Raw genomic sequence first — 12057 nt, forward strand, 5'->3', positions numbered from 1 at the left:
TATTGCTGCATTTAAACTTGTTTGAACTTAAGTTTTGGAAAATGTGTTAATATTTCAGTATTATTTTAAATTTTTAATAAGAATTGTTTGATCCAAAAGTGTTTTAGTGATGAATGTGCAAGTTAGACAGAAAGATGTTTATTTGTCCCCAGGGGGAAATTTTGGCTTTTTACAGAAGTTCTTTTGACAGACAGACAAACCCAAACACATAGTCCAAACACCAGAATTAGTAAACATGAAAAGGATGATAAGAATGAAAAAGGAAGAAAATAAAGAAGAAAGGAAAACATCTGACTTGGCAGTCACAGTCATAATATAGCATAATCCTGGTATAAAGGAGACCTAGTAGCGTTTATTGACACAGTTCTGCTGAATAATTAGTTGGCTGGAAATACTCCATGTTAGTGTGTCTGAGATGGGGCAGCATTCTTCAAAATGACACTCAGTTTTGTTTTAATTCTCTCCTTTGCTACTACCTCTAGGAATGAGTTCCATAACTCAACCTGCCCTTTTAATTAGCTTGTTTATTTAGTTGGCCTCTCTTGAAATGATTTTACCAGCCCAGAACACCACAGTGCAGAAAATCGAACTTGCCATCACAGATTTGTCGAAGATGTAAATGATGTCACTACCCACATTAAAGAAACACTCCTTAGAAAACAAAGAGTTTGTTCTGCCCTTTCTTATATAGTTTCTCTGTGTTACAAGACCAAAGTGTCATTGATGTGGACCCCAAGTACTTGTAAAGGAGTGCACTACCTCTACATTACTCCCTGAATAGTGAACAGACATATTGGCTGTTTTGTGCAATGAAAGTTAATAACATTTTCTTTGGATTTGCTGATGTCGTGGTGCAGAAAATTCTTTCAGAATCAAGAAACAAAGTTCAGTACCTGACCCTTCCTTCATCCTTTTTATTAATACACTGTATAAATGCAGAGTCATCAGAATCGAGATGTTTTAGGTCTTGTACCCCTGTCATTGTCCACAACACTTCGGTACCGACACTTTCAAACAGCAAACAGGGAAAGCAAAAAAAGCCAAGCCAAGTCCGTTTGTCATAACAAGAGTGAGAAAAAGTCTGTGTGTAAGCTCGCTCTCTTTTTTTCTTCAAGTGAATGATATATGAAGTGCTGTTTAATGAAAGAAATAAGTGAATTTTCTTTAATTTCTGAGGTTCCACTTGAAGTTGACATGTCCCTAAAGTTGCCCTTGCTCATCTGTAGTTACCTAAAAGGCAGTTATGAACTGTGAACCATGGACCTGAATAGTATGTTGACAATTGTCCGATCACTTTCGATGTAAAAAAAATTAAAAATAATACTAATTCGCTACTAATAAATTTGAAGTGTCCAGGGCACAGAGTCCTGTGTCCCTGAAAAAAATCTGAACACAACCAATTAAAGGGGAACTTTAGGTTATCTTCTTGTCAAAATATCAAGGACTTACATAAACTCTCATTTGGCCGGCTTTGTTCATTCCCGAAATATAGGTATTCACACGGATTTTTTTTTTTCTTCAACACAAAAATTTTATTTATTTTATGATTATTTTGATTTACCTAATTAATTTAAACAGATTTTTTTTTAATTTTGTGGTGGAGGTGCTGTCACCCCAGTGTCCTGCATTGGAAAAGGCTGTTCACAGCACACAGCAAAAACCAAGCAGGCACAGATGTCTTAGATGTCTAGCTAAATGTCTTTATGTCATTTTTGCCATGTGGCTCTTGCGGTCGGCACAGATGCATCAAGTATAAACCAACCTTTACATGTAAAAATTGTGCCTTTATATATACAATAGTATATGCAATGATTTTATAGCTTTTTTCCAAATTTTTTATTTTTTTTTAGTTTGTTCTTGGGCATATAGTATTCAGCCTCCCCAAGCATAAACAATCAGTTTATATTTTGGGTCAAAAAGTTTACATTTAGATCACAGGAGACTACTCATATTAAGGTCTTTCTAAACACAAATCTTTGAAATATTGCTTTTTTCAGTTAATGTCTACTCTTACAAAATCACCAACGTATTAGCAAATCGTCACTCACTCTATGCATTGCACTATTTTAAAAGGATAAAATCATTTTCAACCAGCAGTATACATAAAATATGCTATTTGCCTACTAAAAACCTTAAAGTTATCTGCATATTTATAACTGAACTCATGATGGTAAAATACCGGCTTAGTCTTCTCAGCATCTAATCTACAAGCTAAAAATATGGCTACATAGTGAATTTTGGCAAATGAGACTGATTAATTAATAGATAGCTTTCTTATTTTTCTTACTGTCATCACTCACCTGAACATTTCATCTGCAGTTTTATTTATTGACACTGCACTAGGGCTCTTTAGTGGTAATCTTTTTAGCCTGTCAAAAAAATTATATAAACTACAAATAAGTAAAAACATCTACCATGCTGTTTAGCTTGTGGGTTAAAATGCTAGTTAGACTTTAAATGCTATACCACAAAAAAAATGACATGAAGCCTTCAGGGTGAGTGTAAGCTGTGAGTTCTGTAAACAATATTTTTTGAACTTCTTGTATCTATTCCTGTTTTCCATTTAAAAGCACCCATTTGGAGCAGCCAGTTTACTTTCTAGTTGAGTAAAGTATTTAATATATTTCATTACAATATATTCCTTTACAACTCAATAAAATAGATTCATTTTGATCTTTTCTGAATCCTAAAAATAACTTTCATGCATAGTTTCTTTTCTGCCCAAAATATGTTGTATATTTGTATGGCAACTCCAGGAGAAGGTAATGTCAATGCATTGGATTTAAAATCCAAGTATTTTGATTAATGTAGTTTTATTGTTGTATTTTTTTTTTTTTTTTTTTCTCAGTGTTTAAGTGATCTGGATGAAAGGCTGAAATACATCACAGATATTGCAATCAAGGTGAATTTTACAGATTTGTATTATTAGTTATTAGTAATTAAATCATACTTTTGTTCTAAATACATTTTTTTCATCTTCTCACAGCTAAATGCTTTTGACAGCAGACACCTAGATGAAATAAATTTTGATGAACGTTTAATAGCTTTTCAGTTCATTATGGATTACATCAAAAAGATGAACTCCTTGGATACAGATTATCTCATTACTATAATGCAAAACTGTTTCTATTCTATACAGGTAAATATAATAAGAGGTATCGTAAGTCTTCTATTATCTAAGTGTCACAGTGCTACAATGCAGTGATAATTGTTACACTTCAGAGACTCTTCCATTCTTGTTTTAATCATATGACAGATGAGCAAAAAATGTAAAAATGGGTTGAATGTATAGCTCTGCTCTTCACTTGCACCAAGTAAGCATAATCATCTTTAAAAAAAATGTGCTTAGAAAAATTATTGTCAAGTTAGTTGTTGGTCAAAAAAGGGTATTTTGCCTAGTACTTGATTTGTTTATATTCTTTCCGAACAAAGCGTATCGAGTTTACTAAACTCTGTTAAAATAAAATCAATACATGTCTTATACTGTACAGTTGTAAGAATGGATTCATATTAACACATTTATCATTTTTTAAACGTGTATCTAGCTGTTAATGAGCTTAAGAAAATTATTAGGTTTTAAATGGCCATTAGCTTAACACAAGCATTCTTTAAGCTTTGTGAAACATTGATTACAAAACATGGGGTTCCAGACAGTTCCTTCTGTTAAAGTTTGTGTCACTCATAGACTATTACATTAACATACTGTTTAGCTACCTTCATTTAAAAGTACTTTCCTTTCTCCTTCATTATTAATTAATGTTAATATTATTTTTACTCTAGGTTAGCTTGATTTGTTACAAAATGTTGCATTTGTCTTCTATTGCTTCAATATTTCAAGATAGACCTTATAAAAAAACTTAATTAGCCCTGTTTTTATTATTTGGATTTTTTTTTGTGTGTGTTATGTTTATTTAATCATCTGTAAAACTTGTGCCTAGGGGAAAAAAAGCATTAACATTACCCTTTTTTTTTAATCCTGAAATTTATTTTTCGATAGTTGGGGGATATGTCTCTCAGTGACACTGCAACATTGTGCTTAATGACAATAATCAAGCAAGTTGCTTTGATTGAGCACACAAAAGAAGAATACCAAGAAATTATTTTGAAAACATTGGTGGCTTCAGTAAAGAAAGGACTTCGGTGTAAGACTGAGGTAAAGTGTCAGACCTACTCTATGACAAAAAGACAATACAGACATGTTTTTTCCTGTTCTTGTCAAGTGGTGCAGGCTGTATCAGAGCTTGTTTTCATCAAATTCATTAGACATCATGTCACATAAGGAATGTTATTTCAGTTTAACTAAAAAGAAAATAATTAACTATATGATCAGTTGACTTTTAAAATCTTAGTGAACAAATTTAAACAATCATATGTTGCTTTGATCCTTTAATTTGCCACTAAAAAAATTATTTTAAAAATGCCATCAAAACGCATTCATAATGTGAGGCATTTCTGTTGATTAATATGTTTTAATTCCAGAGTATTTTCTCCACTTTTAACTTAAAATAGGGACAACTTTGCAAGCCATTGATTCAGGCATTCAGAATGTAATGTTTGCCAAAATATCTTTATAAATCTGTTTTAGTTTTCTTAATTTTGTAGTAAGTCTTAGTGTGCTTGCCTAATTTCGCATTTAGATAAATTTATTCTTATGGTGCCTTATAACTGTTACTATATCAAAATGTTAAAATATTTGTGGCTAAATTATAAAGAGTGCATTACACTTTTTGCATTTTTAATACCTTTCACCATACTTCATCAATTACTGTCAAAACACCTAAATCCATTCTACTCTAGGTAGTTTGCAGCTCGACTGCTTGTTGGTACAGGATACTGTTTTGTTTTTAAATGTAGTCGGCTTCCCTTGTAGGCGTATTGCTGTAGTTAATGTTTTGAGACATTTCAATTAATCAGTGTTCTGTGTAATTTTCTTTATTGTTGTACATAAACCACTTTATTCTATCCAGGGCTGAGGGTTAAAGATAAATGTCTTTGGCTTTAATCTTTATTACAGATTTTCTGTACAGTCTGCTCACTTGTAACCAGATAAATGAGATGGCATCACTTTGCACATGAAGGCATTCCACTTCTAGTTTCCCTCCAATTATTTTTTTTTTTTCAAAACTACTGAGGCTAATACTCTGGGTATTAGCAGTTTTAAATTAAGTGACTATTTGTTAACTGATTATAAAGAACTGTCTGGTGAATAATAAACACAAATGAACAATGTTTTAAATTTTCAATGGATGTGCAACCTAGTCACCAAAAAAACTAGGCAGAACCAATGTTCTAGCCTCATACTGTAGGAGGGAAAAAGAAACATGAGTTTTATAATGCGATTAAATTCATTTTAAATGCCCAATTTCCTACTTTCTTTTTCATTGACTTGTTCTCAGCTTCTACATCCCACCCTGATGATTATTTTTTTCCATTTTATTTTCATATTTTGCATTCTATATTTTGAAAAATCAGGTTTCATGTGTAAGTTTGAAAAATACACTGTAAAGAGTAATTTCTATGTATTATTGCGTTTATTCATTATTTTTACACCTCCCATTTACTTTAAGTGTATTATGGTGCTTACTGAAATAATATACATAGATAATAGACATATAAATAATAGACATAGCATTCAACTATTAATATACAATTAAACATTTTTATTGATTTTTTTTGTAATAACCTAACATTGCTTGAATTAGAAGACACTTGATGATATTGTAGTTTAAGCTTCATTAGTTTTTACATAGCTTTCCCAAAAAAGATTTTAAAAGTTGTATTCTGTCATTTATTATTTTATTAAAACCCAGTTCTGCCAATAGAACATTAGTGTGCTAGTCATTAGAGCATGCCTTCAATCTTCAAATCTCTTTCAATTTAACTTTAATGTGTCATATTTTGGTCAGATATTACCACTGTAATTGTTTTGATCTATTGTATATCATGGAAATTAATACATTTAGGTATTATCATAGTATCATATTTCAGTTGTAAACACTAGTCAAAATAAACAACTCAGTTCAGACACATTTTTAAATTGACGCATTTATTTTGTTACAAGAACCTACAGTAGAAATAATGGGAGATTTTCCATGTTAAACAATTATTTCTGAAAGATTGGCAAATGTGGCTTTAAACTGTACTTCATATTATTAAAAATAAATTCTTAATGATCTTTTTTTAACAGTTTGTTCATTAGTGGTGCTTATATTAATAAATGTAATTAGAAAATAGGACTTTTGGAATTCATGTTTTTAGTTTTTGCTGATGCTTTTTTTTTAAATTTAAATTGCAGAGCATTCAACAGGAATACACCACAGTACTTTCCTGTCTGATTCAGACATTTCCTGCAGACTCAGAGTTTAAGGAGCTGGTGCAGTTGACTAATTACAGTGACCCTGAATCAGATTTCTTTGAACATATGAAACATATACAGGTATGGGAAATTGAGTATTTTTCATTTTCAGTTTGCATTTATTTCCCACTTTGGAATTACAGTGGATGTTTTCAAGGGGTAGTATCTGTATGCTTTTAATTGAAGAAAGTATAACGTACATTGCACATGCAGGGACAATTTGGTCTGTCAAACATGGCTAAATATATAGTGTGTTGTGTTTTGTTCAACAGTGCCTGTTTTTCATTGCTGCCTGTTTAGCCTATTAACTGTATTAGGAATATGTATTTTCTTACTCAAAAAAAAAATAGTTTTGACACGCTTCATTTCACCATATCTGTAGAACCCTCTTCTTTAAATGTTCTTAGATCATGAAGTCTTGGAATCTAATTGAATTGAATGTCTACGTTTTCTTCATTTCAATACTGGTATTTTTCCCTTTAGCTTATAATGCTTAGTTCTCATCCATCTGTGCTGTTGTTCATTTGATGTGTTTTCATGTGAATTTTAATTATGTATGTTTCAATTACTCTTACTGATTTACTATTTTATGTATGTAATTTGGTCATTTAGACAAAACAAATAAAATGTATTGTTAACTCAACAGGACTTTCAGAAATGTAAAAAGCCAGTCTTGTATTTAATGAAATGTTCTGAGGAAGTTCATAGCCAATGCATTATATAATGAATATAATGTCTTTCATGTACTTGTGACGGTAATACATACCACCCAAAAACAATATACCTTGGATTAATGGTTCTCAAACTCAGTCCTGGGGACCCTGGCTGTAGAGTTTTGTTCCAACCAACTTTCATTTTTAATTGGATTTCTCAGTTGCTGTTTTGGGGTCAATGTAGAAATTACAAAACTAGGTTTGGTTGATTTTATTAAAATGTACTAAGCATTTAAATGGGGGATACGTTGTGTTTTTTTTTGTTGTTTTTTTATACTTGTCAACAATACTTTCATTCTGGTTTTCCAGGTATTCTGATTATTTAATTCCTTATTTACTAATTAGTGGGTCTGAAGTAGTTGCAGCTTTCATCATCCCAGGTGTCTACTCAGCTTGTTGTTAATTGTTACTATAAGGGTTAAACGAAGGGAGCAAACTACACAGAAGAAGGGAAAAATAATAGGAAAACAACAAAAGAGAGTTAAGTGTTTAAAACTTTAGATAAAATAGAAATTTCTAAATGTCTTTTAAAAGTTAAAAAAACATACTGCTGTACTTTTCTGAATGCAGAATAAGTGAAGAGAAAAAAAGACCAGCTAATTAAATGATTATTACTACTGATTGTGAATATGGTTGGAATAAAACCCTGCAGCCACTGGGGGGTCCCTATAACCGAGTTTGGGAACCACTGCATTAGATAAAATATACTGTATATACAGTGGGATGCAAAAGTTTGGGCAACCTTGTTAATATTAATTATTTTCCTGTATAAATCGTTGGTTGTTTTGATAAAAAATGTCAGTTAAATATATCATATAGGAGACACACACAGTGATATTTGAGAAGTGAAATGAAGTTTATTGGATTTACAGAAAGTGTGCAATAATTGTTCAAACAAAATCAGGCAGGTGCATAAATTTGGGCACCACAAAAATGAAATGAAATCAATATTTAGTAGATCCGCATTTTGCAGAAATTACAGCCTCTAATCGCTTCCTGTAGGTTCCAATGAGAGCCTGGATTGTGGTTGAAGGTATTTTGGACCATTCCTCTTTACAAAACATCTCTAGTTCATTCAGGTTTGATGGCTTCCGAGCATGGACAGCTCTCTTTAACTCACACCACAGATTTTCAATTATATTCAGGTCTGGGGACTGAGATGGCCATTCCAGAACGTTGTACTTGTTCCTCTGCATGAATGCCTTAGTGGATTTTGAGCAGTGTTTCGGGTCGTTGTCTTGTTGAAAGATCCAGTCCCGGCGCAGCTTCAGCTTTGTCACTGATTCCTGGACATTGGTCTCCAGAATCTGCTGATACTGAGTGGAATCCATGCGCCCCTCAACTTTGACAAGATTCCCAGTCCCTGCACTGGCCACACAGCCCCACAGCATGATGGAACCACCACCATATTTTACTGTAGGTAGCAGGTGTTTTTCTTGGAATGCTGTGTTCTTTTTCCTCCATGCATAACGCCTTTGTTATGCCCAAATATCTCAATTTTAGTTTCATCAGTCCACAGCACCTTATTCCAAAATGAAGCTGGCTTGTCCAAATGTGCTTGAGCATACCTCAATCGGCTCTGTTTGTGCTGTGGGCGGAGAAAAGGCTTCCTCTGCATCACTCTCGCATACAGCATCTCCTTGTGTAAAGTGCGCCGAATGGTTGAACGATGCACAGTGACTCCATCTGCTGCAAGATGATGTTGTAGGTCTTTGGTGCTGGTCTGTGGGTTGACTCTGACTGTTCTCACCATTCGCCACTTCTGTCTATCCGAAATCTTTCTTGGTCTGCCACTTCGAGCCTTAACTTGAACTGAGCCTGAGGTCTTCCATTTCCATTTCCTCAATATGTTCCTAACTGTGGAAACAGACAGCTTAAATCTCTGGGACAGCTTTCTGTATCCTTCCCCTAAACCATGATGGTGAACAATCTTTGTCTTCAGGTCATTTGAGAGTTGTTTTGTGACCCCCATGTTGCTGCTCTTCAGAGAAAATTAAAGGAGGAGGAAAACTTACAATTGACCCCCTTAAATACTCTTTCTCATTATAGGATTCACCTGTGTATGTAGGTCAGGGGTCACTGAGCTTACCAAGCCAATTTGAGTTCCAAAAATTAGTTCTAAAAGTTTTGGAATCAATAAAATGACAACGGTGCCCAAATTTATGCACCTGCCTGATTTTGTTTGAACAATTATTGCACACTTTCTGTAAATCCAATAAACTTCATTTCACTTCTCAAATATCACTGTGTGTGTCTCCTCTATGATATATTTAACTGACATTTTTTATCATAACAACCAACGATTTATACAGGAAAGTAATGACTATTAACAAGGTTGCCCAAACTTTTGCATCCCACTGTACACTGTGTGTGTGTGTGTGTGTGTGTGTGTGTGTGTGTGTGTGTGTGTATGGATGGGTGGGTTAAAGGTTGTTTCCAGTTGAAAAAAGAAAGAAGGTCCTATAGCTGCATTATATTGTATCTTGAAACCTTTCTCCTTTTCAACATGGAAAGGACTTTTAACTTTTTTCCTTTACAGATGCAAGCAGATGCAGCTCTACTCGCAAATATATAATAAATAGAGGAATCTGAATATTTCTGAAAATACTCAGACTTCAAGTTCAGCACACTTTTTTTGTGTTGTACGTTTAATTTTAAATAGATAAATTTTACATTTTCTAAACCCTGACTACATGGATAACAGTATTCTCAGCAAACCATACAAGAAAAGAGAGGAGACTTTTTATCCTGTAAGAAATAAGTACATACATAAATAAAGAGGTATTCTGAGAAATTGATTTAATTAATAATTAGCAGTTCAGCCCACTGTCATAACATTGCATATCAACCTTCTGTTATAACTGGCATGTTGACATACTCACATTTTTAATATTAGTGATGGAATTTTCTGAAAACTACAGGGACCGGGGTTGAATTAAAAACATGCAGTTACTGCATCTCTGTTAACAACTGAATTTCAAGTGACATATTTGATGTATATTAAACCTGTTTGAATCATGTTTATTTTGTTTTTCCTGTTTTTTTTATGCATTAAAAATTATTTTGAATTTTCTTTGTAAAATTAAGCATGTTTTGCTTGAGTCTTTGGAGTGAAAGACAATGCTGTAAGAAAATATTAATGAATTTAACTTCAATCTAAATTTTAATTTTTGTCATAAATTATTTGAATAAAGGCATGTAGCTATTGTGCAATGACAAACATATTCGTCATAACCTTGATTTAAAGCTGATCTGATTAATTGCTTTTAAAATTCACCTGAATCATCAATTATTGAAATATTAATGTGTTGTAGCTATAGCACTGTATATTGATTTGTTTTTTTAAATCTTTAGATCCATCGACGAGCTCGTGCATTAAGAAAATTTGCCAAGCAGCTTACAGAAGGAGATCTTTTCTTGTCTTCAAAATCACTTCAGAACTACATTATGCCATATTCAATGACAGCTCTGTTCGATGGGAAAATGTTTAAGGTATTATTTTGTCTGATTGTGTGTATGTGTGTCTTTGTATGTATTTGTAAATGTGTGCATATGTGTGTGTTGATGTATGTACAGTAAATGTATGCATACTAGCACTTCTCACAATGGATGATCCACTTTTGACAATTTTGTGTGGTTCAGCACATGTAGATACCTAAGGTGGCCCCAACCCAGTCTGCAAAATGCAGGTAAAATTCCGTTACAACGAATATCTTTACAATTAAATTTTCATTACAACAAAGTATTTTTATGGTCCCGACAGCTGCTGCATATGACATGAGTCTATAGAAATCTCGTTACTACGATGTACATTCAGCAGATACTTTCTTTACAACGAAGAGCACAAAAGACCTTGAAATGCCTGAATGAATCATCCATGGAGCAGTTAGTTCTGTGGCCTCAGCTCAGTTGTGCACATCGATCCCCAAACAGAAACACTGTCATTTTTTTTTCTTCGAACTTTCCTCGTACTGTTTTTTTTTGTTTCCTCCGGTTTTCAGTGATACTTTTGCTTATTTCTTATCAACATGTGAAAAACATTCATTGGAATTTAACTCATTGTCACCCTCTTATAGAAATGGCAGACACAAAAAAACAATAACAGTTCATATTAGAAAAAAAAAAACTAATTTTTTTGCAGCTCTCAATTGCGGCAAAAAGAAAAAAGACTTTGCCAGTGAATTTGGAATTTCAGCATCAACACTTTCAACTTTTTTGAAAGACAGAGCAAAAAAAGAAGAAAAATCTCGGGTTGCAAATGTATGTGAACTGCTACATTTGAAGACATTGAAAAAGCAGTTTTTATGTGGTTCAGTGATGCTCGTTCAAGAAACATTCCTACTAATGAGGCACTCATTCAACAAAATGTGAGGTTTGTAAACTCTCTTGGGACCTCCTCCTACTAGACAGCATGCCGAAGAGCGACCCAGAGTGCGATCTCCGTGTCTTTATGGGGCAATAGCAGGCTCATAGCTATGCTGTGTCTCTCTACCAAAGTAAACAGAAAAGATCTCGATGGGTGATGCAAGGTTAGGAGCACCTAAATTATAAATGCAGGTAACAAAATTACTTGGTCACTGACCTGGCCACGACCCTGCCTGGCTGCTGTGTCTGTGTATAGGAGAGTGGCAGATCACGCTACAGTAAATAACTGTGCCGTTCCTGTTTCAAGCTGAATAAAGCTGGTTTTGCTAAAGTACTGAGACTAAGCCTCGTGTTTTGGGGTGCAAGACAGGGACTTATAGAGCAACCCCGATCTTTTATGATTTCTGTGTCACTTCACTGCACCGCTGTGAACCTTCTATTGCCCTGCCCCAGCAACGGACAAACAATCTTCCACAGACTCTGCAATCGCGCTTCAGGATGCACTTCAGCGTGTTGTTCCCTTTGGGTGGAGGGTCTCAAAAGAGTTCAGAAACCTCACGATATGAAGAAGAAAAGGATGATTCAGCTCCTGATTACTAACTGTGCTGCCCACAACATGCTTCC

At 33.8% G+C, this 12057-nt stretch overlaps 1 protein-coding gene across 2 annotated transcripts in view; it reads left to right on the plus strand.

Moving 5' to 3' along the window:
- utp20 (UTP20 small subunit processome component) overlaps window positions 1-12057 on the plus strand; it is a 154385-nt gene that overhangs the window by 97279 nt on the left and 45049 nt on the right. For both annotated transcript variants that reach the window (XM_039761686.1, XM_039761688.1), the window contains exons 34-38: window positions 2849-2902; window positions 2987-3139; window positions 3998-4153; window positions 6296-6436; window positions 10423-10560. In XM_039761686.1, the coding sequence (XP_039617620.1) occupies window positions 2849-2902; window positions 2987-3139; window positions 3998-4153; window positions 6296-6436; window positions 10423-10560 (642 nt within the window). The remainder of the gene's footprint in view (window positions 1-2848; window positions 2903-2986; window positions 3140-3997; window positions 4154-6295; window positions 6437-10422; window positions 10561-12057) is intronic.

Source organism: Polypterus senegalus, chromosome 8, assembly GCF_016835505.1.
Source record: "Polypterus senegalus isolate Bchr_013 chromosome 8, ASM1683550v1, whole genome shotgun sequence".
In the NCBI taxonomy this organism is placed as follows: domain Eukaryota; kingdom Metazoa; phylum Chordata; class Cladistia; order Polypteriformes; family Polypteridae; genus Polypterus; species Polypterus senegalus.